This window comes from Lathyrus oleraceus, chromosome 4, assembly GCF_024323335.1.
Source record: "Lathyrus oleraceus cultivar Zhongwan6 chromosome 4, CAAS_Psat_ZW6_1.0, whole genome shotgun sequence".
In the NCBI taxonomy this organism is placed as follows: Eukaryota; Viridiplantae; Streptophyta; class Magnoliopsida; order Fabales; family Fabaceae; genus Lathyrus; species Lathyrus oleraceus.
This window is the reverse complement of record NC_066582.1, coordinates 63155271-63178665: the sequence shown is the minus strand read 5'-3', so window position 1 is coordinate 63178665 and position 23395 is coordinate 63155271. Positions and strand designations below refer to the sequence as shown.

The 23395-nt window shown below is 39.7% G+C and overlaps 1 protein-coding gene and 1 pseudogene across 1 annotated transcript; one reads left to right on the top strand and one right to left on the bottom strand.

The window, feature by feature from the left end:
- Window positions 1-2807: 2807 nt before the first annotated feature.
- Window positions 2808-3128, bottom strand: LOC127136031 (magnesium-chelatase subunit ChlH, chloroplastic-like). Its single transcript, XM_051062636.1, has one exon. It carries the CDS (start codon window positions 3126-3128, stop codon window positions 2808-2810), a length of 321 nt encoding a protein of 106 aa, XP_050918593.1.
- Window positions 3129-3385: 257 nt separating this feature from the next.
- Window positions 3386-4357, top strand: LOC127135163 (protein WALLS ARE THIN 1-like; annotated as a pseudogene).
- The last annotated feature ends 19038 nt before the right edge of the window (window positions 4358-23395 follow it).

Genomic DNA, 23395 nt, shown 5'->3' with positions numbered 1-23395 from the left:
ATCCAGTCACTCCCCTTAGGAGCAAGGTTTTGGGGGAATCATACCTATTAGGGATGTTAGTGGTCATGGAATTCAATGTAAACCTTTCCTTATTGCCATTTTCAAAAAAAAATTGTAACACTCTATGGAGCTACGCCATTGGTGTGCTACCATTCTTGAATAAAATACAAGTTTTTCCCAATCATGGTTAATTTGTGTTCATCTACGTTTTTCTTTGTATGCAAAATGTCATTTATTTGTTAATAATGAAGTTTTGAAACTTGGAAAAAGAATTTGAAACTTAAAACAAATTTACTTTGATACATGTGAAAATCGAAGGAAAATCATTTGTTTCCCCAAAAGCCTCGAGGTTGCATAAATATTCCTAGAGCACCAACAAAAGTCCCCATGGAATATAACTCATTAATCCTCTAGAAGGATGGACCTTTGGTTATTTATAACTGTCAATCATGATAGTTTTTCCTCTGGATGCGCCTGTTAATTGTACGGGTATGAGTTATTGGTGTTGAGGAATCAGAATCTCTGTAAACAATCCCTACAAACACCCAGTCTGTCAAGTGTCAGCATAATCATGATCATTCATATATCATGCAAAATTTCAAATCATGCATAGCCGGGATGTACTTCGTGCTCATTGTGCATTGACCTAGGTCTTGCTGTTGATCCTATGTCCTTGGACCTCTAATTCCGGTTTGTCTTTGGTATCTTTAAACCAACATCCGGTTTTCGCAGTCATTTTCAAGTCCAATTGTTGTTGGCAAAATCCGTTAAAAGCTGGTTGTAGTCCATTGCTTACGGTCAGAGTCCAATTGTTGCTATTCCAGTGTCAGGTCATACATGAACCTGTACTGAAGATTTTTTCTCTTTTTGTTCAATACTATTCAGGTCATATATGAACCTGTTGTTGAGCTTTTATTCCGGGGTCAAGTCATACTTGAACCTGCTCTGAAGAGTTTTTCCAATTTTTGTTCAATACTATTCAGGTCATATATGAACTTGTTGTTGAGCTTTATTCCGGTGTCGGGTCATATATGAACCTGTTCCGAAGTTTTGTTTCCAATTTTTTGTTCAATACTATTCAGGTCATGTATGAACCTGTTGTTGAACCCTTATTCCGGTATCAGGTCATACTTGAACCTGTTCTGGAGATCCAACTTTTGTTCAATACTACTCAGGTCATGTTTGAACCTGTTGTTGAGCTTTTATTCGGTGTCAGGTCATACTTGAACCTGCTCTGAAGAGTTTTTCCAACTTTTGTTCAATACTACTCAGGTCATGTTTGAACCTGTTGTTGAGCTTTTATTCTGGTGTCAGGTCATACTTGAACCTGCTCTGAAGAGTTTTTCCAAACTTTTGTTAAATACTATTCAGGTCATATCTGAACCTGTTGTTGAGCTTTATTTCATTACCAGGTCATATCTGAACCTGTTTGTGCAATCCTATTCAGGTCATATCTGAGCCTGTTGTTGAGCCTTATTCCAGTGCCAGGTCATATCTGAACCTGTTCTGAAGAGTCTCTCTCTATAATTTGTTTCAGTGTTGTCAGGTCATAAATGAACCTGTTTTTGAACTTTTTATTCCAGTATTGTCAGGTCATATATGAACCTGTTGATACACTCTTCTTGAATTTTTCTGAGTCTGTTAGGTCATATCTGAACCTGCTGTCAGAACTTCTTGATATTCCCCAGCATTGTCAGGTCATACATGAACCTGTTGTGGAAATTCTCGTATTCGGGCTTAGTAAGTCAAATTGTGAACTTACTCTCTTGTACTCTAAGTACTGTTTATCAAATTTCACTTTGAATACTCCCCAGTGTGTGTCTGACTCTCCAGCAGGATTGTTTTCCCCAGCAAAGTTGTTTTTTACCATTTGTCTGTCTTCCTGTGGGTCATCAGCATTCCCCACAGATTGGTCCGCCTAGTAGCATCTCCTGTTAAGGGTCCACCATATCCCTAGCAGATAAAAATTACAAAAAAAAAAAGAATCATGCATCCACGCATATCATATCATGCATATCATATCATATCACACCATGTCATAGGGATTCAGGATCAAAATCTGGGTCTTCTTAGTATTTAACCATCTCCCACTAGGATCATATGAAGAATGTCCTGCTTCATATTCTCTAGTTAAAGACGCTTAAATAGGGGCAACTGTCATACCCCGATTTTGGTCCTGAATTTTTTATTTTTATTTGACACTCGGCCTAAATTCATTTGCATACATTCATTCCCAAATCCATTTTTTATTGATAGACATTGGTCATTATCTAGTTTCTTGATCATGGTGTTCTTTGATTATAAAATGGATTTTAATTATTTGACTCTTTTTATTTTTAATTTGATTTTAATTTCGAATTAAGTTTAATTCCAAATTTCAATTTAATCTTAATTATTTATTTTACTAATGATTCAAACTCTAATTGATTTTAATTTCCAAATGAATGTTAAAGTTGATATCAAAGTAATTTTAATGAATTATAGATTAATTTGATTTTAATTTGGTTTTTTTTTTTTTTTTTTTTTTTGCTGATTTGTTATTATTACTTAAATTGATATTTTGATTAATCTCAAATTATTCCTAAAAAATCCATATCCATTTTTATAATCAAATATCCAAATTCCTTGAACCCACAATTAAATCCATTTTTTTCAATCCAATAACCCAACTCTATTTTTAAATCCATATCCAAATCCACATCCTTGTCAAGATTACATTGTTTAGCTGTGTTGATGATCGAACTCACAATTTGTTGTCCGCGGCCGGTGTCTTTGAGGGACTGGTACGAGGCAATTAGCTCACTTAACTACTTAAGGCCTTTGTACAGTCCTGCATTTTCTGCAGGAGGAGTCAGATAGCTAATAGTATTTGCATAGCTCCGGCGGTTGGCTATGGTAGCTTCAGAAGGATTGTTCGCAGCATAGTAATAGATGTTGGGAATATTCCCGATAAGACTGTCGGGGTAGCATACATCACTCATTCCTACCTGCTTTCCAGGCATGAATTCAAGGGAACCGTGTGTGCCAAAATGAAGAACAACAACAGCTTTGAAAATTTTCCCAATAAAAGAGTAATATGCTGCAAAACCATGATGAGGGCTTGCAGATTTGGAGAAAAGCAACCGCATAGGATCGCATTCATAGCCGAATGAGCCTTTCCCCAATTTTCTTCTAATGCTGCGGAATAGGGAGTGAGACTATGGTATTCGCGGACGTTCATTTTGTAAGTAATGTTAAGGTTTGGGCTGCTGAATTGCGGTTCTTAGTCGTGCAATATATCTTCAATCAATGCTTCTGAAGTCTCTGGAAGACCCTCAACATTGTAACCATCACTTTCAAGTTCTTTTAGAACAGAGAAAATGGAGGAGAAAACGTTCAGGAAGGACAGACCACCGATTAATTTCAATTTTCTCTGCCAGTTCTTTTTTTCTAGCACTTATTGGAATTACAGCAAATCAAGGTTTCTACTTGCTTGGTTTAGAGAACACAACTCCAACCTTTGCATCAGCAATACAAAATTCTGTCCCTGCTATAACATTTCTAATGGCAGTAATATTGAGAATAGAGCAAGTGAGACTGAATAGAAAAGATGGATTGGCCAAAGTGGCAGGAACAATATTCTATGTAATTGGTGCAACTGTGATTACATTATACAAGGGTCCAACAATATATACTCCAAGTAATCACGTAAATAGTACTGCAACATTGATAACAGAAGTAACAACAACACCAATGATTGATTTTGGAACATGGTCTTTTGGGTGATGCTGAAGAAAAAAAACTGGACACTTGGATGTGTTTATCTTATTGGTCATTGTTTGTCTTGGTCTGGTTGGCTTGTGTTTCAAGCACCTCTCCTTAAGAAGTACCCTGCTCGTCTTTCTGTCACTTCTTATACGTGTTTCTTCGGTCTCTTGCAATTTCTTGTTATTGCTTTGCTTTGCGAAAGAAATGCTCAAGCTTGGTTATTTCACTCTGGCGGCGAAGCTTTCACCATTCTATACGCCGGAGTGGTGGCATCTGGAATTGCTTTTGCAGTACAAATATGGTGTATTGATAGAGGAGGTCCAGTGTTTGTTGCTGTGTATCAACCTGTTCAAACTTTTGTTGTTGCTATTATGGCTTCTATTGCTTTAGGAGAAGAGTTCTACTTGGGAGGGATCATTGGTGCAATGTTGATTGTTGCTGGACTATACTTTGTTTTGTGGGGTAAAAGTAGAGAGAAGAAATTTGCTAAAGAGCAGCTTGCAATTGCTTCATCCATTACAGAACATAGCAACATTAGGCCTACAAGTGTTGTTAAAGGATCATCACTTAATCAACCATTTCTCTCTTCATCAAATGAAAATGTTTGATCAATGAACTGCCATCGATATTTGAAATTGTTACTGGTATAGCAAAGAAACAAGTTAAGGAGAAGTCTTCAGTTTCAAACCACAGTGGAAGCAAATCCAAGTCCAGCTCAAAAGTGCGAGCTTCAGAACCCCAGGTTAAGCAGACAAAGGCGTTAGAAACTAGAGACGAGGAAGAAAAACTGGTTTCATCATCGTCGATTCGCTTGGCTGAACCAAAGTCCCTCATATTTTCACCGGATTCACTGCAGTAAAAGCAATCAACAAGGCAGTCAAATTTCAAGAAATTTCCCAATTTGGGCATTAAGACAAAAACGAAGAAGAAAGCCTATACCCAGTTTACCTGTTCCAATCCAAGCATCAATTAGGGCGACCGAAACCTGACCACCCAGAAGGAGGTTTTGCAGGATACCCTTTTGAGCTTCATATGCCATCCTGAAAACCCTAATTCGTAGAAGATAAATAGTGGAGGGATCAGTGAGAAAGGGGGACGAAAAAACCAAATCAGAGGCGGAATTGGAAACTTGCAAACGAAAGAACCCTAATAGAGAGGCGAAAAAAATCTCAAAGGCAAACCTGTGAGTTTCGTCGTTGCCGTTGTCCTCGCCAAAGGTGAGTTTCTGTTTCAGCCATTGCTTTCTCATACGATTGATTGAGACTGTGAGAGAAGTGAGTGAGGTTAGCGATGGTGAGCGAAAGTTTAGGAAGATTGAGAGAGATGAGTGTTTGAGAGGAACGTCATCTGGGAACGGCGAAGGTTGAGAGAAGTGTGAGATAGAGAGTTTGAACGAAAGTTGGGAGGAGGACGATTGAGTTCTGGGAATCTCATCTGCGTTCACACTTTTTCTTTTATTTTGTTTTTTATTTACTATTTGTTCTTTCCTAAACAGACTATTAAATCCTATTTTAAGTGACATTTAGTTCCCTTTAGTTGGTCATTAATTTTGGTTTATGGGTACTTAGTAACTTATTTATGGTTATCTTTACCAATTAACATATTCCCATTGAAAAACCCAGCAGCCTGGGTTTAATTAGGGTAGTCCACCAGATTTTTTTTATTAGTTTTTTTATTTTAATTCTTTTTTTAATTTATCTTAGTTTATATATTTAAGTTAGTATTAAAATAACAACTAGTTGGTAAGTGGCCTGGTGGAGAGGAGTGATTTTTAGGTTTTTAGTGTAGTGGGTTCGATACCCCTATGTGTAGCATTTTTATTTCTTTTAACATTTTCTTTTATGTTTATGCTTTATTACTCATAGTTTTTTATTATTGTTTAATAATGCGAATTTGATTTCTTTTAATTTCATCATTCATTCGAAACCATTTGAAAACTATAAAAAATCATATTTTTCTCGATTTAATATCGAGCCCATTTTTATACCCTTGTAAGTCGATTGCTTTTAAGTATCGCCATCAACCTCACATAGCTTACTCTTGGGCTTTCTTACAATGAGCCGGTTCTCTTGCACTTACACTCATGCATTATTTGTTGTTTGGGTCCGATTTAATTATTTCATGAGTTTTTTTTTAATCCCCATTTGACAAAATGTACCCCCACTCCCCCGATGTGTAATAATCTTGTACTATTTTATTTCTTTATTGCTTGGTTGTTTAGTTAGATACTAACACAAGAATAAAATCAACAATTTCAAAAAATGCAAAAAATATGACTCGACCCAACGTCGAGTATTTTCTCAACAAACAAATCAATTCATTTCTCTCTCCATTTTATTCCATGTCTTTCAAACTTTCACCAAACGTTTGATTCAACGTCAAGCCATTTTTTCTAATAAAAACTCAAAAATATTAATTCATAGTCAAGACTTTTTCAATAAAGATGGAAGTGGAACGTGGTGTATACCACGCACTCCTGAGACTAGGATTCGAGATGTATATCTCGCCAATCCTAGCTCTCGCCATCATCCAAATTCATCCACTTTGTTTTCTTTCAAACACTCCTTCAAATTTCTCTTAAACGTCCATCAATACTTGATCTAGTGTCAAGTCATTTTTCACAACAAAACTCAAAATACCTAATTCTTATTTAAACACTTTCTCAAAAAAAGGTGGAAATGGAACATGGTGTATACCATGCACTCCTGAGGTTAAGATTCGAGACGTATGCCTCGCCAATCTTAACTCTCGCCATCGCCTAAAATTGTCAATGCGGTTTCTTCAAACCCTTTCTCAATCAAATTCCAAAAAATACTTAATTCCTATCTTAACTTCTTTCAATAAAGATGGAAATGGAACATGGTGTATACCGTGCACTCCTGAGGCTAGGATTCGAGATGTATATCTCGCTCATCCAAGTTCTCGCCATCACTCAAAATACATCCAACCAATCAAACTCTTTCTCGCCGCCGTGTGGTTAATCAAAAACCTTTTTCATAAATGAAAGATATATTGTCTTAAGAGATACAAAACAATGTTTCGGCCACGATTGTTGAGTAGAGATAAATGACGCTTTTCCGAATGTAGATTTATAAATCCGTTCGATGTGTGGTATGCGTTCACTCCTCATCTGTTTTGGGTAAAATAATGTTTTCGTCGATTAATACAGTATGACTTTCGCTAAAATCGACCAACAAACAAACATTTTCTACCCAGAACTACGTAAGCCTTGATTTCTCTTTTGAGATACGTAGGAGCAGGATTCGTAAATCTTGTCAGGCCCATTAATAAAAAACTTAGGTTTAGTCCTTCGTCAAAAATCCAAAAACATTTCTTCTCTCTTATATTCATTCTTTCCCACCTAATAACTGAAAAGCCTAACATTTCAAACTAACATTAACGCACACAACTGACCTAATGGTTCCCGTTGAGTACAACGGACGTGAGGGGTGCTAATACCTTCCCCTTGCGTAATCGACTCCCGAACCCTGATATTGGTTGCGACGACCATATCTTATCCTTTCTTTTGTCTTGGGTTTTATCGATATTTCCCCTTTCCTTTTTAGGAATAAATAAAGTTCGGTGGCGACTCTGTTCAGTCCATCATTGCGAGCGTGCGATCGCGCTTCGCTTTGAAGTCGTATCCCCATTTTTTTTCAAGGTGCGACACCAAGGGTTTGGACGTGTAATTTGCTCTGAATTGGCTTGTGCAACAAGATTTCAACATGAATTCCACAATTGAACCTAATCATTCACCTCTTCGAAAATACCAATTAGAAAATCCAAGCATAGGCATATGGGTAATGGTTGGAAAGGTCTTTGTATGAGGAACAAATGTTATGTTGGTCAAAAATCCATTTGGAATATGGAAATTTATGAAATTTGAGTTTAAAGTGTGATGTGCAAAACATGTCAAGGCAAGGTTTCTAAAATTGGCCAACTTTCAAGCCCTTCTGTTTTGATGATGCAAGCTTCAAATGAAAAAACCTCCAACATTAAAGTTGTAGATATTTTAAATAAAATAAAAATGGACTTAAATTTTGCATCATTTGGATTTTTGATGAAAGAGTTATGGGCACTTGAAGTTGGACTTTTTTGACTTTTAATGCCTTTGACCCAAAAGGACCTATAATGTCTTGCATTATCACATGTATTTACTTTGAGATTTTGAAATTTTGTTCAACATAACATTTTAAGTAGACATCTTAAGATTTCCAATGCATTTGATCCCACCTCAAAATCATAAAAAATGAGTGAGTTATGTTCTTGGGAAGTTGACCAAAAATTAGGGTTTCAATCAAAATGACCTATAATGTATTGGAATGGAAGATTGTCTTCCAAGCTTCAAATCAATTTTGATGAACATGAAAGTTGTTCATATTGTCCTTAAGAAAATTTTTTCTTTTGGAACCATATCCATTTGACCAACACATAAAAAGTTAGGTCTCAGTGCATTTCAAAGTAGTCAAATGAATTGACTGATCAACTTCTCAAGTCCATGCCTCATATCTTGATGAATTGATGATTGAGGACACTCAAATAATTTCAAATATGCATGAAATTATGAATTAAAGAACTTCCCTTGATTATATTTGACCATGGGCTGAGGTTGCTTCATGAGCAAGGCATTGTGGTGCACAGAAGAATTAGGGTTTCTCTGGGGAACAACACTCAAACCCTTTGACTTGCTTTGATAAAACATGATGAATTGAGACATTAGGGAGTCATATTTGATGGATGAGAGCTTTGGGGACCATTACCATGCTTGCTTTCATCTCCTATTGACCATGTCTTTGTACCAATGACCTCCTAGAAGCTTTTGACCTTGTGATTGCTCAAGCTACAAACAAAAGATGTTAGTGACATATTTTTGTACTTTTGGTTAATAAACAAAAATGAGAAAAGAAATGATATACAATTCAAACATGCTTGGTGATCTCAAACCACTCACAAGGAGTCTCACCCAAAGGCAAGGGGAACCAAGATGCTTAAAGATCCTTGAGGCTATGCAATGCAATGTTTTATGCCATGAGGGATCTTAGGGACAAAATTGGGGTCTTACAGATGCCCCTATTTAAGGTCATTCTAGCCGGAGAAGGGAAGGTTAAAATCTTCGTCTCGATGAGGTAGAATGGGCTTAAATACTAACAAAGAGATGAATTTTGGTCCCTAAGAAACCTCATGATGCAGATGTATGTATGCAAAAAGTAAAACTTTATGGGGATATGCGTCCATAAAGGCAAAGAAATTAGAAGACACTACTAATCCATATGAGTATTTCACTCAATGGGACCAAGATCTTGGGGACCCTTATGGGGATAGAAGAAGGATAAAATGCATGAGCAGGTCACGACTCAAAGCTTGGGGAGCAAAATTCCAAAGGGAAAATACCAATGGAAAGACTCGAGCTAATTCGAAGATGCATGTATTGGGGAATATGCCAATACAACGGAATTATCCACAAAGGATACTTCGGATATGAATCCGGACAAAAGCAATCCACTAAGGGACTTCGCTGGGGATGTCTAAAAAGACTCTCTTGGGGAAGCAGCGAGATGAGGTATTACCGGTTACTGGGTAATAAGCTCAACGAGATATGTGATCTGAACACTAGTATAAGGGTGAGAGATACAAGACGCTCAGGAAGAAATGAATATCTAAGACCGGTATAAGGGTGAGAGATATCAAAACTCCAAAACATCTGAGGAAGACCTAAAAAGGCATATTTCAACTCAGGGAAATCTGACTCCACAGGGGACGAAAGTCATAATAGGGAGCAGAAGGAAGGAACACCAGGGATACCGGTTACGACGCATATAATAGGTGACCAACCAAGGCGTGAATTGGGGAATATTTCCAAGACACTTATAATCCAAAAGAGGGCTAAAATCAAACTCGATTATAGGATGGACATTCGATTCCGCAAAAAAGGGGATACGAATCTTACTCGACTGGGGAAGAACAAAAGACTTCAACCAAAGAGTGCATGAGATATACTATCTATTACCGTCAGAACATAGACAATATACTCGCATGGAAGATTATCCACAACCGGTTACTGGGTTAATAAAGGATAAATCGACCGAAAAGAAAAGGCATCAGGATACCGAAACTAGGTATATAACGATGACCAATTCATGAGAGAAACAATCATTACCAACAACAGGGTAGACGAGAGATGACCCGCTGGGGATAAATTGCATAATCAGGGCAACTATCCAGGAAAAAAAGGGAATATCGACATCGAATATTGGATGAAGATAACCACCAAGGAGAGGATTACACCTACCGGATACTGGGTAGGAAATCACGGGAAAAGCAATTGTCATCGATTACGATGAACCAAAGGTTAACTCTGCAAAGGGAAAGAGAGTAGGGTTTACGACTACCGGTATAAGGGTAGAAAATCACAGACTCCGCCGGGGATAAGTTGAATGATTACTAATTACTGAGCAATTATTCATTTATACCGCGGGGAAACAAAGGAAACAGCTCCGAGAGCCAATTTAGGATCAAACCAAAGAGGCAAACTGAATCAAGCCTCGTCCTAATGAGGAATAACTCAATAGGGAAGCTCATCCCAATATATGTGTTGGGAGGAAACGGAAACAATCGTCATTCACGAGGATATATCTCGGTGGGGAATATGGAAGAAAGGGATAGACGCTTTCTGCCTATGGAGCTGACTCTATATGGAGAGATCAGACACACACATCTGCTTGGGGAAATCTATATCACCAATAGCAGGAGACAACAAACAAACGATATATGGCAAAGAATGCAACATGAATATCTGAATGTTATGATTATGCATGTATATGCGTGGTTTATGTATGATGGATGCTGACAAACAACCATATCTAACACAAACAAGATCCAGGAATCAACCATCTGGTACTACATCTCAAGAGAAAGAGCCAGGATCACCGGAGAGTATTCAATCTGTCAGGGATCAAAGATACCAAGAAACAACAATATTTCATCAGGGGATGAATCATCATAGATAAAATCCACCACACCAATAACTCTACTGGGGATATATCTGAGGAAATAAAGGAATTCTTGAGGATCAACCACCAAATGTCGAACCTTCCAAAGAGAACACATCTGTTGAGGAGGAAAGAGCACTACTCTGTTGAAGGGAGGGAAGGTGAATAACCTCAACAAGCACCCTACTTGGTGGGATAAACCACAACAATATTATAGAGGAAGAGGATACAGTCATGCCAGGAGTATGAACAAATGTCTCACCCTGTTGGAGATCATACCACCCTTGAGAGAGCACTGAGGATCTCTTAAGCATCCTTTCATCATTGTGAATGTTCACTTTGTTTTAAAAACAATTTATGAAAAATTTAATTGTTTAAAACAATGATATCTTCTCAATTAAAGCATGTGAAACATTTGTTGAATAGAAACAAATAAGAGTGCAAATAATTGGATAAAAGGCTCAAATTTATTTGATGGAATGGTAGTCTGCAAATGGCAAGACTCCATAGATCCTTACAAATTTGAAATTGGTGATATATATTGGAAAAGGGCTACATTGAACATAATGACCATTTCTCCACCAATTCTGAATCTGATGTATTTGAAGCTTCAGTTGATGATGATTGAGCGAGCATCTCTGATAGATGACAGTTGTAGAACAAAAAGTCTTGTCAGGATGCAGTTACTTGCCAGATCCCTAATTTTTGCCTAGATTGCCCCAGGATGAGGTACTAAATCTAGCGGGATACATATATTTTTTTTATGTCTCTAACTTTTGCCTGGACCGCCCTTTCGGGTTTTCAATCCACCGAGACGCTCATTTTTGCCTAAGCCGCCCTTTCGGGTTTTCAACTTAGCGAGCTATTCTGTTTTTATTTTTTTTAAGCGAAGTATTTCTTGACTGCATCTGAATTCACAGGACGAGTGAAATCCTCCCCATCCATAGTTGTAAGTATCAAGGCACCACCTGAAAAGGCTCTCTTAACAACATATGGACCTTCATAGTTTGAAGTCCACTTGCCCCTGGAATCGAGCGCGAAAGACAAGACTTTCTTGAGCACCAGGTCACCTTCTCGGAACACACGAGGCTTGACCTTCTTATCAAAAGCTTTCTTCATTCTCTGCTGATATAACTGACCATGGCACATGGCAGTCAATCTCTTCTCTTCAATCAGATTCAATTGGTCATAATAACTCTGAACCCATTCAGCATCATTCAACTTGGCTTCCATCAAGACTCTCATTGATGGGATCTCCACCTCTACTGGGAGTACAGCCTCCATGCCGTAAACAAGAGAGAAAGGGGTTGCCCCTGTTGAAGTGCGGACAGATGTACGATATCCATGTAAAGCGAATGGCAACATCTCATGTCAATCTTTGTACGTAACAACCATTTTCTGGATAATCTTCTTGATATTCTTGTTAGCATCTTCAACAACCCCATTCATCTTGGGTCTGTAAGGAGAAGAATTATGATGTGCTATCTTGAACTCACTACACAGCTCTTTCATCATCTTGTTGTTCAAGTTAGATCCATTATCATTAATGATCTTGTCTGGCACACCATAGTGGCATATGAGTTGATTCTTGATAAACTTCACGACCACCTGCCTGGTCACATTTGCATATGATGCCGCTTCGACCCACTTGGTGAAGTAATCGATTGCTACGAGAATAAATTTGTGTCCATTGGACGCTTTCGGCTCTATCATGCCAATTATGTGAATTCCCCACATGGAGAAGGGCCATGGTGATGAAATCACGTTCAGAAGTGTCGGAGGAATATGAATCTTGTCCGCGTAAATCTGACACTTATGACATTTCTTCACGTACTTGCAGCAGTCGGACTCCATTGTCAGCCAATAGTAGCCTGCTCTTAACATCTTTCTAGCCATGGCATGTCCATTGGAATGAGTACCAAATGAACCCTCATGGACCTCAGTCATCAACAGGTCTGCTTCGTGTCTATCCACGCATCTGAGCAAAAACATGTGAAAATTTCTCTTATAAAGCACATCACCATTGAGGTAGAAACTGCCAGATAATCTCCTCAAAGTTTTCCTATCTCTCACAGATGCCCCAGGTGGGTAAACCTGGTTCTGAAGGAAACACTTGATATCATAATACCATGGCTTATCATCTTTCACTTCTTCTACTGCAAATACGTGAGCTGGTCTATCTAAGCGCATCACAGTGATATTGGGAACTTCATTCCATAGTTTTACCATAATCATGGAAGCAAGCGTAGCAAGAGCATCTGCCATCCGATTCTCATCTCGAGGAATATGATGGAAGTCAACCTCAGTAAAGAACGTTGAAATCCTCCTCGCATAATCCCTATATGGAACGAGACCAGGCTGATTCGTTTCCTATTCACCCTTAATCTGATTGACAACGAGGGCCGAATCACCATAAACATCAAGATGTTTGATCCTAAGATCAATGCACTCCTCCAATCCCATAATACAGGCCTCGTACTCAGCCATCTTATTTGTGCATTTGAAAGTTAGCCTTGCTGTAAAAGGAATGTGTGTGCCCTGAGGAGTAATGATTACTGCCCCAATACCATTTCCATACTGATTTACAGTGCCATCAAACACCATACTCCATCGGGAACCAGGCTCTGGCCCTTCATCGAGTGTAGGTTCATCACAATCTTTCACTTTCAAATACATAATTTCCTCATCCGGGAAGTCATACTGAACTGACTGATAATCTTCGATCGGCTGGTGTGCTAAGTGGTCAGCCAAGATACTACCTTTAATAGCTTTCTGAGCTCGATACTCAATATCATACTCAGACAACAACATCTGCCAACGGGCAATCCTCCCCGTTAAAGCAAGCTTCTCAAATATATACTTGATCGGATCCATTATGGATATCAACCAAGTCGTATGATTTATCATATACTGGCGTAAGCGCTTAGCAGCCCAAGCCAAAGCACAACATGTCTTCTTAAGCATTGAGTATCGAGACTCACAATCAGTGAACTCCTTACTTAGGTAGTAGATAGCATACTCTTTCTTTCCTGACTCATCTTGCTGACCAAGGACACAACCCATTGAATCTTCAAGAACAGTCAAATACATAATCAAGGGTCTCCCTTCCACAGGCGGAGACAGAATCAGAGGCTCAGACAAATACTCTTTAATATTGTCAAAGGCTTTTTGGCAATCCTCGGTCCAATCATGAGACTGATCTTTCCGGAGGAGCTTGAATATCGGCGCACATATGGCAGTCATGTGGGATATGAATCTGGAAATGTAATTCAAGCGGCCAAGAAAACCTCGGACTTGCTTCTCAGTTTTGGGCGCAGGCATCTCTTGTATTGCTTTGACCTTTGCAGGATCAACCTCAATACCTCTTTCATTGACGATAAAGCCCAATAACTTGCCAGAACGGACTCCAAATGTACACTTGTTGGGATTCAGACGGAGCTTGTACTTTCTCAAACGTTGAAAAAGCTTCAACAAGTGCTCTACATGTTCAACTTCCGTTCTTGACTTAGCAATCATATCATCAACATATACCTCAATCTCCTTGTGCATCATATCATGAAACAAGGTAGTCATAGCTCGTTGGTACGTGGCTCCGGCGTTCTTCAAACCGAAGGGCATCACTCGATAACAGAATGTTCCCCAAGGTGTGATGAATGTTGTCATCTCCATATCCTCGGGTGCCATCTTAATCTGATTATATCCGGAAAATCCATCCATAAATGAGAAGACTTTGAATTTAGCTGTATTGTCTACCAACATATCAATATATGTTAGAGGGAAATCATCTTTCGGACTAGCTTTATTCAAATCCCTATAATCCACACACATTCGGACTTTTCCATCTTTCTTAAGCACGGGCACAATATTGGCCACCCATTGAGGATATGTAGTTTGCTTCTGAACTTCCTCTTTGATCTTCACTGCCATATCGGGATCAGTTCTTCTGAGCTTCTGCTTTACAGGCACGTACTCAGGCTTTAGAGGAAGGAAATGTTGCACAATATCAGTATCTAGACTAGGCATGTCTTCATATGACCAGGCGAAGACATCAACATATTCTCGCAGCAATTCGATCAACCCCTTCTTAACAGATTCTTCCAGGAGTGCCCCAATCTTTACCTCTTGCACACAATCTTCAGACCCCAAGTTGACTGTTTCCAGATTCTCAAGGTGCGGCTGAATGATCTTCTCTTCATGCTCGAGCAGACGGGTAATCTCATCAGGAATCTCTTCAACACCATCTTCCTCTGCTTCAAATACAGGGAATTCAAAATTGGGAGATGGCGTTGGGTCATTATGTTCAATGGGTCTAGAAATCAACCTGCATAATGATTTTGGATATGAAAAGCTTTAGAATTCAAACAAGGCAAATCATTATGCAGATGAAAAGATTGATTTTATTTTATTTTTAGGGTTTTATGTGATCACCAATTTCATGCAAAAACGAAAAGGGAAAATAATTGGAAAAAACAAACATTTAACATGAATTTATTGAATGAAAATATCATTGTATTTATGTTGCCAACAATGTCATCACTCCTCCTTTTGGCATGGGAGATGGGTTTTTAAACAAAGTGATCATTACGTTGGCTTGTGGATAACTGTAGGAACATCCACAGCGACTCAATTGTTGCAGATCCCTCCAGGGATAATGAAATTGCCCGAATCCTCTGCATCCTCTTCCAAGACAGCAGCAGCTTCTTCGTCCTGACCAGTGTGGATAAAACCTCCACTCTTGAACAACCCTTGTGCGTTGAAGACCCCAGAAGAAAAGCCAATGCCATCCCGAGACTTATTGTCTTCTAACTCAATCATTTTCCCTAATCCGGAAGTTGCACCACACTCGATGGCCAACTTCGCATCTCTATAGGAAGTAAATGAAGGAGTTCTCTTCTCAACGAGCTCAGCTATAGATAAATCTTGGAAAGGAGTTCCAACTTCATCCTCAGCATCTATGTATGAGAAGGAAGACAAGTGGCTAACCAAGAGAGCCTTTTCTCCCCCTACCACTACCAGTTTCTTATTTTTCACAAACTTCAGTTTCTGGTGTAGGGTGGATGTCACGGCGCCAGCTTCGTGAATCCATGGTCTGCCCAAGAGACAGCTGTACGATGGGTGAATGTCCATAACCTGGAAGGTAATCTGGAAGTCACTCGGTTCGATCTTGATTGGGAGATCAACTTCCCCAATCACAGTCTTACGCGACCCATCGAAAGCTTTCACAACAACTCCACTTTGCCTCATGGGAGGCCCTTGATACGACAGTCTTGAGAGAGTGGACTTTGGCAATACATTCAGGGATGACCCAGTGTCCACCAGCACATTGGATATGGCGTCGTCTTTACAGTTCATGTAGATGTGTAATGCCAGGTTGTGGTCTCTTCCCTCCTCTGGGAGATCAGAGTCACATAAACTCAAATTGTTACAAGCAGTAATGTTTGCAACAATGCTATCGAATTGCTCTATAGTGACATCATGATCTACATATGCCACATCCAAAACTTTCTGCATAGCCTCTCTTTGGGGTTCCGAATTCAGAAGCAATGATAACACAGATATTTTGGATGGCGTTTGTAGAAGCTGGTCTACAACGTTGTACTCGCTCTTCTTGATGAGCCTCAGCATCTCATCGCAGTCTTCTTTCACATTCCCACTTGGGCCAACAGAAGTAGGAGTTATCAATGCAGAGGAGGGTTTAACAGCAAGTGCCGGATTCAGAGAATTCACCGCATTCCCAATCGGGCGTTCAACAAAATCAGCATTAGCTTGAGGCTTCGGTGGTGCTGAAAACACGCGACCACTACGGGTCAAACCGCTTACATCAGCGATATTCACAACAGAGGAGGATGGTAAAGACACCTCTTTCTCTCCTTCTACAGCAACAGCGTTGTAACGAAAGGGAATCACCTTTTCAGAAGAATACGGTACTGGATCGACATGCTTAATGATCAGAACAGGAGAAACCTTCTGCTTGCTACCATCATACTTAATGGTAACAGGTTCGGGCATCCGGAATACTGGGGAAATCACGTTGACCTTAGGTTCATCTTCATCAACATTCCTATTCTGAAGGATTTCAATGACCCCTTCGTCCAGCATTTCCTGAAGATCCTTGCGCACTTGACGACAACCTAATCTGTTAACAGGGCATATTCGGCATCTATCATGATCGTGCTCATAATGACTGTACTCGCATAGCAAATGATGCAACTCGACCAGAGACTGTCGAATATGACTAACATATTTGACCTTGTATTTGCCAGGGCAACCCTGGACCATGTTGACAGATTTCCCATGCTCGAGCAATGGGTTCTTCTTCACATTAGGACCTACGTCCTCGAAACACAGAATGCCACACCTTACAAGGTCTTGAACCTTGGTCTTCAAAGGGTAACAATTCTCCACGTCATGACCGGGAGCATCAGAATGATAAACACAATGCAACTCGGGCTTATACCACCACTGGGGGTTAGCAGGTATAGCCGGCGGGTCCCTCGGAGTAATCAACTTCCTCTCTATCAAAGAGGGATATAATTCTGCGTACGTCATTGGAATAGGATCAAAAGTGACCTTTTTCCTCTTGTAACTCGTGCTGGTTTGATTACTGTTTCGAGGCTGGTAGGCCTGCTGTTGCGGACGGTGCTGTTGTTGTTGATATTGCTGAGGTGGTTGCTGATGGTTATTGTGTTGCTGATACTATTGATTGTCTCTGAAAACAGGTGCTATATGAGCCACCTGGTGCTGGTTACTGGCGGGACGCACAGTCTTCCTCCTCACAGAGGGTCTTCTAGGTTTCATATGAGAGGTCACAGCATGTGCCTCTCCATCTTTCTTCTTTGCAAATGCCCCATAACGTTTGGCAGAAGAGCCTTCATCTCGGGTTAGACGCCCTTCTCTAACCCCTTCTTCCAGACGCATCCCCATATTCACCATCTCGGTGAAGTCAGAAGGAGCGCTAGCAATCATCCGCTCATAATAGAATGAACTCAAGGTCTTCAGAAAGATCTTGGTCATTTCCTTCTCTTCTAGCGGAGGCACGATCTGTGCTGCCACCTCTCGCCACCTTTGGGCATACTCTTTAAACGTTTCCTTGTCCTTCTAGGACATGGCCCTCAATTGATCCCTATCGGGAGCCATATCCACGTTGTACTTGTATTGCTTGACGAAGGCCTTGCCAAGGTCGTTGAAGGATCGGATGTTCGCGCTGTCTAAACCCATATACCATCTCCGGGCGGCACCGGACAGACTGTCCTGAAAGTAGTGGATGAGCAACTGGTCGTTATCAGTCTGAGTAGACATCTTCCTGGCATACATGACCAGGTGGTTGAGAGGACAAGTATTTCCCTTGTACTTTTCAAAGTCAGGGACCTTGAATTTCACAGGAATCTTCACGTTGGGAACTAAGCAGAGATTGGCAGCAGCCTTGCCGAAGAGATCCTTTCCTCTAAGAGTCTTCAATTCCTTGCGAAGCTCAAGAAATTGATCATTCATGGCGTCCATCTTTTCATAGACATTTGGGCCTTCAGACGGATCAGAATGATAGATGGTGTCGTCTATCCTAGGCATGGTATGCACGACGGGAGGAGGAACAGCAAGGACCGGGCTAGATGCCGGCATAGAAGCAAAAGTGGGGGCAGGACCCTCGGGCATGAAGTTAGGAGGCATCCCCCACAGAAACCCGGTTGGCATGGCTGTAGGAGCAAAGTGTGCACTGGCTGCAGGCACAATAGAGGAGACAATCTCTGAGATAACTGTCCTATGGGGAGGAGTTGAAGGCGTCGGAGAAGACTGGCTCTGGGCAGCCAGGAACGATTCCATCAAAGCACTCAATCTAGCCACTTCCTCCTTGAGTTCACGGTTCTCTTGCTCGAGATGATCCATTAGTCTCGCAGTGTTGGCTCTAGTGTAGTACCGATGAGTCAGCTTGTCTTCAAAATAAATGAAGAGCACAGAGTTAGACCACAGGACAAGAGACCGGAAACAAAACCTGCTTATGCACATGATGCATGCAATGCTTGTGCACATGATTTCAAAGGACTTTTAGGGTTTTATTTTCAAATTTTGGAAACATTAAGCATTTTATCACATATGGAAATATCTCATAAAATAACATCAGGGAAAAGAAGTATAACACTGTCAATCATGTACAAGAGGAAAGGAAAATAATCATCCTATGGATCCCTAGAAACAATCATCTAAAGCTCGGGATACAGGAAGATAAGATGCACGAAGCCTCTTCATAAGCTGCCTCCATATCTGCCTTCTCCTTGGCGAGTCGGTCATACTTCCTCTTCCAAAACTTGGAAGACTGAGGAAGTAGAGAAGTCCATGCATCATTAGGATCATCAATAACTTGATGCTCGAGGAACTCAATCAAAGCGTCTTTCTCCTTAATCTGCTGAAGCAACTCTTCACGTTCACGGATCCAAGCACGTGATAGGTCTTCGTCTCTCAACTCCTCTACTCCTTGATTAGGGAGGGTTGAAGGCCCAACCATAATCATAGGTGTAGGCCTCGGATACTCATAAGGCATGAGATACTCAAAAGCTCTCTTCCTTACCCAAGCAGTGTAAGGCTCCAAAGCGATGCAATTCTTAGGACCCAACTCCTTCCTTTCTTATGAATCTTGCGCCAAGCGCGAACCATCCTAGCTTTCAAGCCTTGGGGATCTTTACCCTCCTGAAAGAACACACCTTTTAACAAAATGTTATTAGGTTTATTCTTTAGGGGGAACCCAAGCTGACGACGTGCCAAAACAGGGTTGTAGTTAATCCCACCACATGTACCAAGAAGAGGCACATTGGAGAATTCACCACAAGAGTCGATAATCTGCACACCATCATACACACGGTTATACCAAAAGATATCATCATTAGTGAGAGACATGAGTCTCGTGGACCACCGTAGACATCCCTTGTTTTCCTTGAAAGCGACCGTCTGAGGTAAGTGAGAAATAAACCACTTATACAACAGAGGCAAACAGCACACAATAGCGCCACCACCCTTTGCATTCCTCATATGCAAAGAGAAATAAGCATCACCCAATAGAGTCGGAACGGGATTAAGAGTAGAAAAAATCCTAATAGCGTTCTCATCCACAAACTTGTCGATGTTGGGGAACAATACCAATCCATATATGAGAAGTACAAATATGGCTTCAAAAGCATCCTCACTCATGGCCTTCCCATAGATAGTAGCTTGAGAAATGAGGAACTCAGAAGGGAGACCTTGAATTCCACCTTTGGTAGTCATATGAGCACCAACCAGAGATTCATCTATGTGCAACATGTCTGCTATCTCTTGAGAAGTAGGAACATTCTCCAAGCCACTGAACGGCACCTGATCCAGAATAGGTATCCCCACAAGATAAGCATACTCCTCAAGGGTAGGCAAAAGCTGAAAGTCCGGAAACGTGAAGCAACGGTACAGGGGATCATAAAACTGCACCAATACACTCATCAATCCTTCGTCCACCTGAGTAGTCAGAAGAGGAAGAAGCTTCCCAAAACGAGTTTTGAAACCCAAGGGATCTAGTACATAGGATGTCAGATTCCTTAACTCTTTCAAATCTGGTTGTCTGAAGTTGTACTTCTTTGTATTCCTTCTTTGTCTTTCCATGTCTGAAAATTTTGCAAATAAACCCCTTAAGCTCCTTGAAAATTTCCTTTATTACTGATGATATGAATGCAAATGGATGCATGAATGCAACAATCACACTCAAGGATCAAGTAAAGCACACCAAACAAAGGTCATGGGAAGGATCATATCATCTTTAATATCAATCATCCATTTTGGTGGATTATGGTTTACACCTTATCAACACCCAAGTTCCATTGATATTAAGGATGCATGAACAGATCAACCATGAATCAAGGGTTTGTTGCAAGTCACGAGCATGGAGTTTAGGTTAAGAACCACCCAAAGGGAATGTACTAGGGTTTAAACCTGCCAAACATGTTCTACAAGAGGTTCCCATAGTCATCATCCCATCTTTCGGATATTATCGGAGAAACGAATACTCGTATTCCAAAAATATTCTCAAGAGAGACTCTTATGAGTGTAGTATCACGTAACAATCGTATCAAATCTTACACTTGAACGACTTTCGCACTACATCCTAAGAATAGGCCAAGATGGGCTTGGTAGACTAAGGTCCTTGGCTTCTAAGGTCTATATTGGAAAGAGTAATGTCTAACCACAACTTACTTGTGTGACATTATTGATCCCAACATGACCTCCACCAAGTGAATGGACTTGCAAGTCGACTTGCTAAGGAATAACTCCACATAAGTCAACAAGACTACGCCATTCTCCTATCCTAAGTGCACTCGAGTCCGGGTACAGAACTCATCTCACAAGGATCACCAAGCATACAAGGAATTAATATCAAGCAAATCAATCATTACATACAATACAGTAATCCCAAATTGCACAAAAATATGTCACAAAACAAAAATACAATACAATACAACAAATATGAAAAGTTGGCAAAACCCACTAGGCAAATAGTTCCCCAGCAGAGTCGCCACTTTTCTGTAGCGGGGTATTCGTTACCATTAGAGATATTGACTAAATCCAAGGTAAACCATACAAAGTCGAGTCGCCACCGCACTTCTATTTATCCAAAGGAATGGTTAAAAAGCGAACAAAAACCTAAAAGTTTTAACAAAAAAACTAGTAAAAGAAACAGAGATCTGGGTAAGGGGGTTGGTTATGTAATGGAAAGGTGTTAGGCACCCAAAACATCTTAGGTACTCCTAGGGAGCACTTTTCATACTTGTTGTGAGGTTGGTATTTTGTGAAAAATTATTTGTGCAAACAGGATTGAAGGGATGAGAAAAGAATATACAAGTTTATTTACATTTTGTGTTTGAATGGATAAACCCATTGCCTACGTACCATCTTAAAAAGATTAGGATCAAAACCCCGTAGTTCGGGGTAAAAATCTCAAAATGAGTTGGTGAATTGATTGGTCCAAAAGCCTTAAGGTCTTTTGTTATCAAAGGGAGAAAACTCAACCAAACCACAAATCCACCATGTGAGGATAACTTCAACATGCTAGTGAGGGGTTAACCCTATAATAAGCATGGAAGACTCATTGTCCATCACTAAGGATATAGGTGAGCATTACATCTACCACAAAGATAACTCAAACCTAATAGCTAAAGGTTATGAAAAAGTTGATTAAGAAAGTGGCCATTGGAACCACAAAAAGCACATTTGGATGGGTTATATTTACCAATTAGAAGTATTTACAAAATATGGTCAAAGTGGATTAAAAGATTCAATTTAGAATAAGTATTATGAAAAGAAAGTTTGAAAATCAAAAGCATAAGGCTTAGGTTTCTAATGTTAAAAAACAAGTGTTAAATGTTTGCACAAAAGTTTTGGCTTGGGTTAGAGTGGAGAGAAGAAGAAGAATGGATAAGTCCTAAGCAAAACAAAAAGGTGAGGGATAGAAAATGAACCACACTAGGAGTTCCTCTCTTGAGATCATATTGATGATCCAAGTAGCTCCCATTCTTTGGAATAAGCAATCACAAGCAAATATTTCAAGCAATCAAACATATAGATCATGCTTCTAAGAATCCTCCAATGGCTTTTGTTTCTTTTACTTTGGATGCTCATGGTAATGGTTCCTCCAAGTGACTCAAGGTTGGAATCCTAGCACAAAGAAAACACACATCAAAAAGTTCTATAAACAATCAAGGAATGGACAAGAGGGAGTTTTAGAAGATAGTCCTTTCAAAGTTCTCTTCAATTTTTATAGCACTCTAAAGGCCCAATGCCTAGTTGCTCTTTGACTTTTATAGCACTCTAAAGGCCCAATGCCTAGTTGCTCTTCAAATTCCATTTTGCTTGGGTAGGGTCCTAGATTCTAAGTCCATATTGTCCAATTCTTGGCATTTAAGTCACAACAAACAGACAAACACAAGCACAAAAGATATATTCACAATTATAAACCCAAGTGGGCAAAAGGCAAATGGCATTAACATAAACATGTGCTCCAATGAGCAAAGGAAAAAGCAAATGAATAATATGTGCAAGAATTGTAAATTGCATAAAAGTAAATTGCATAAAAGTAAATGTTAGTTGTTAGTGGTTAATAGTTAGTATGCCATAAGGCAAAATTTAGCGCTATGTTAAGCAATCGTAATTGGACTTATGTAGAAGTCACAACTATCTGAGGCCGGTCAATAATAATGTAGGCAACAAATACAAGTTAGGAGTCTTGATTAGTGAACCAAGTCCCAAAAACTTGCCATGCCAAAAAGAAAATGAGAATTGATCTTGTATTGGTTTAAGCCTTTTGCATGATTTAGAAGACAACATATCCTTAATGCAAAGCCATTCACTTGATCAATTGATCAAGATGAATTAGATTTGAATCAAGGAATGTTAAATCTCCCTAATCAATGCTAACTTATCAACCTTCAACTCATTAATCAAAAAGAAAAGAAGTAGAAGAAGAAGGAGATGAATATGGATAAGAGAAAATGGAAATGACAGAATAAATTCATTAAATGGAATAAAATGTACCAATCCTCATATGTTGACCAATAACATTGAAAGTCAAGGTCAAACAATCAAAAACAGAAGTGAGATGAAGGTTGGAAGTCAAGAAATGAATAAAATATTTTTGGCATTTTTTAATATAA